The sequence below is a fragment of the Frankliniella occidentalis genome, unplaced genomic scaffold, assembly GCF_000697945.3.
Source record: "Frankliniella occidentalis isolate FOCC.00 unplaced genomic scaffold, Focc_3.1 Scaffold63, whole genome shotgun sequence".
In the NCBI taxonomy this organism is placed as follows: domain Eukaryota; kingdom Metazoa; phylum Arthropoda; class Insecta; order Thysanoptera; family Thripidae; genus Frankliniella; species Frankliniella occidentalis.
The window spans coordinates 867,134-870,467 of NW_026267193.1; the positions used below are offsets into that span (position 1 = coordinate 867,134).

The 3,334-nt window shown below is 56.4% G+C and overlaps 1 protein-coding gene across 2 annotated transcripts in view; it reads left to right on the forward strand.

The window, feature by feature from the left end:
• The window catches only part of LOC113211246 (uncharacterized), a 24,034-nt gene that overhangs the window by 7,381 nt on the left and 13,319 nt on the right, over positions 1–3,334 (forward strand). For both annotated transcript variants that reach the window (XM_052268084.1, XM_052268083.1), the window contains exon 2: positions 2,179–3,291. In XM_052268084.1, coding sequence (XP_052124044.1) covers positions 2,182–3,291 — 1,110 coding nt within the window. In that variant the 5' untranslated portion in view covers positions 2,179–2,181. The remainder of the gene's footprint in view (positions 1–2,178; positions 3,292–3,334) is intronic.

The following is a 3,334-nucleotide window of genomic DNA, read 5'->3' on the forward strand; positions in this document are numbered from 1 at the left end:
CTCGCCTTCCCCTCCCGGCTCGGTCCGGCGCGCTGCGCGCTCTTCGTTCGAGCGACTGCCGGCCGCCGCCGCTCGGCAGTCGGCACTCTTTCGTCGCTCACGCCTAGACGCGTTGCGTCTTAGTGGCAGGACCACCTGGAATCGAAAGGTTTTGGTTTGGCCTACACAACGATACCAAGAAACCCCCACTTATTTTGAATAGTTTTCCGTCAATTTCGAGTACCGTGGTTTTCGAGACTTGGGCCCCTGGAGGCGACACGGTTGCGCCGATCGCGGATTTTAAGGTATCGGCCGAAAGTAGACACCATAGGGAATCGACTCGGTACCGAGTCACCTCCGCCGGCCTCGCGTGCCGTGCGAGAGGAGGCCCGCAACATGGCGAGGCGCTCCGAGCGCCGCGAGGGGCCGAACCGAAAAGAGCCCGGCGCCCGGCCATCTTTCGTCGTACAGAGCTCGGACTATGACCAAAAGTCATGGCTAGGTCTGTTCTTTAAAATGAGACCCGAACCTCCTCGCTTTTTCACTTCGCCCTTCAAAATGGGTAGGGCTAGCCGTGGCCGGGTGCGAGCAGCTGAGGGACCTGGAACTCACCGTGGAATACGTCGGAGAGGCCCGCGCCGCCGCAGAGTTTCTTCGCCGAGCCACCCAACTGGTCAAGGTGGCGTTCCAGTATGAACCAAATGTCGGCATGGCCCCTTCCCCCGACATGGATTTTGTGCTGGCTCTAGCCACGAGTGAGCACTCCCGCCTGGAGGAACTGGAAATCAACTTGGATAGTTGGGTCCTGGAACCCTTCCCTCAGCAGCAGTCTCTGCTCAAGGCGCTGCCCTACCTCCCGGCGCTCAAGCACCTGGGGGTGCACGCCGAGGCCACCGACGAACTCCTGCTCGGCATCACGCCCGCCACCGCGCCGGCCCTACGCACCCTCAACGTATTCAAAATAGGCGCCAAGTGTGCGCACGACGCACTGCACCGAGACACGGTGCAGAAACTCATGTCCTTGAACCCCGAGCTGAAGTTTTCCACCCATAAGCTATGCTATTGCTTCACAAATGATCGTTGCGCGTGGTGTTCACTCGGCTGCCATCGGGAGATGCGGGATGATTCAGGCCCACCACCAAAGCATTATGATGCCGACTACATCAGCATTCCTCGACTGTGAAACTGTAAAATAAGTAGTTTATTTTTGATTTAAATTTGTTAATAATTATTAGTTTAGTAATATCAGACACTTCTATGGAGACCGATCCAGACTAAAAAATGCAATAATGCATTTACTTTTTCATTTTATTATTTGTTTGTTTTTTGTTACTCATAGTTGAAATATATTGACATTTGTTTGGTAGAACTATTGCTTTTCAACCAAATACTACATAGGAGAGGGGGGGGGATGGGGATGTATGTAAGATAAAAGTGGCGTTAAGTTTAAGGTTTTTTCAGATTCATTCGGCCAAGAGTATGGGGGTGAGCTCGGCGCCTGCGAGGCACAGGGTAGGCCACACCGCTGTACACGCATGCACTGCAGAAACACTGTTGCCTACCTATCAGGCGCTATGCGAACTAGCAGGCGTACCGGATGATTCAGAACACGGTGGCGCGTGCTCAGAATCGCCCGGTACACCCCTTTGGTACACCAATTGTCCCACGCGGAGAAGAAAAACTCGTCTGCGTTTGCGAGTGGTAGTCGAAGCGCCCTACTTGAAGCGGGCGCAAACGAGTTGTTCGAACACGTCGCCACGGATTTTTGCGATACCTTAATACCGTACCTAGGTACCCAGTTTGGAAATGTACCTTACGGCTACCTATAGGCACTATTCAGAATACTGATGGCGAATTTTTCAAGGAGCTCCTCAAGCTAGTTTGAAGAATAACGACCTGCCGACATAGCCAGATGGCCTGGCGAGGGGCACGGAAGGAGGGGCGGGCGGGCGACGCATTTTCGCTAAAAGATCCTCCCCTCTATTGCCCCGCCGACGACGGCTGGATCCAGCTGAGTTTCAAACAACCCGGGCGCGGCTCTCGGGGACCTCGGTTCCACCCGTACGCAAGAGGTGTGCGATTCTCGGCGAGCCGCGCTAGGCCTAGGGAGCACTTGAATTTCATAAGTGGAACGCAATGCAAATCAAATTGCTTCCTCTCCCCGTAAATAACACTCACGCCTTCTTTCTGTCCCTCCAGGGCATGGAGACGCTCCCGGACGACGCGCTGCTCGAGGTGATGCAGTACCTGAAAATAGAGGACCTGCTCGCCTGCCGCCTCGTGTGCCGTCGGCTTGGGGCCCTGGCGATGCTCCCGGAGCTTTGGCGGCACCAGCGCCTCAAACTCGTCTCCTCTGACGACACCCCTCGTTACAACCAGTGCTCTGTGCTGCGCCTGGCGCCGTGCCTGCGCGCATGGCACGTCGACGTCCCGCTTCAGAAGTTTCACTCGTTGTACACCACGACCAGGTGTGCCGTCAAGAAGCTAGCATTGAGTATGTATCACGTGTCAGAGGAAGCTGCTCTTGAAGCAAGCCTTGTCATCCGCAACCAGGCTGCGCTCGGCCGGCTAAGGAGACTAAGTGTGTTGCGTCCTTATACTGGCCGTAAGGCTATCGAGAAAATATCTGTGCTGCTCGGGACGGTGGCGTCGACGCCACTCCTAGAAAAACTAAAGCTTACAGGATTCGCGTTCTACCCGCCCTCAGCATTGGTCGGTCTTCACAGGTTGTTTCCCGAATCGTCCCTGAAGAGCTTTGAACACGATCCGGATGACTCAGAGGCGGAGTCCCTCTGCGACTTTATCCTGTCCACGCACGCTGCCACATTGCAGACCGTTAACCTCGGCTACTACCCCCTGACCTCGACGTCAACTGCAACTCTCCTGGCGGGAATACCAAATCTTCGTCGGCTGGAGTGTGGCGTGATGCCCGGGCTGGAGGCCGTGGCCGGGTGCAAGCTACTGAGGGAAATAGGACTCTGCGTAGCGTACGACGGCGAAGCCCGCACCGTCGCCGAGTTCCTTCGCCGAGCCACCCAACTGGTCAAGGTGACGTTCCAGTATGACTCCCATGAATTTATGGCCCTTTCCTCCGACGTGGATTTTGTGCTAGCTCTGGCCACGACCGGGCGCTCCCGCCTGGAGGAACTGGAAATCGACGTGTATGAGGAACACTTCCCTCAGCAGCAGTCTCTGCTCAAGGCGCTGCCACGCCTGCCGGCGCTCAAGCACCTGGAGGTGCGAGGCGAGGCAAGCGACGACTTCCTGCTCGGCATCTCGCCCGCCAAGGCGCCGGCCCTGCGCACCCTCAAGGTATTCACAATAAGCGCCAAGTGTGCGCACGACGCACTGCACC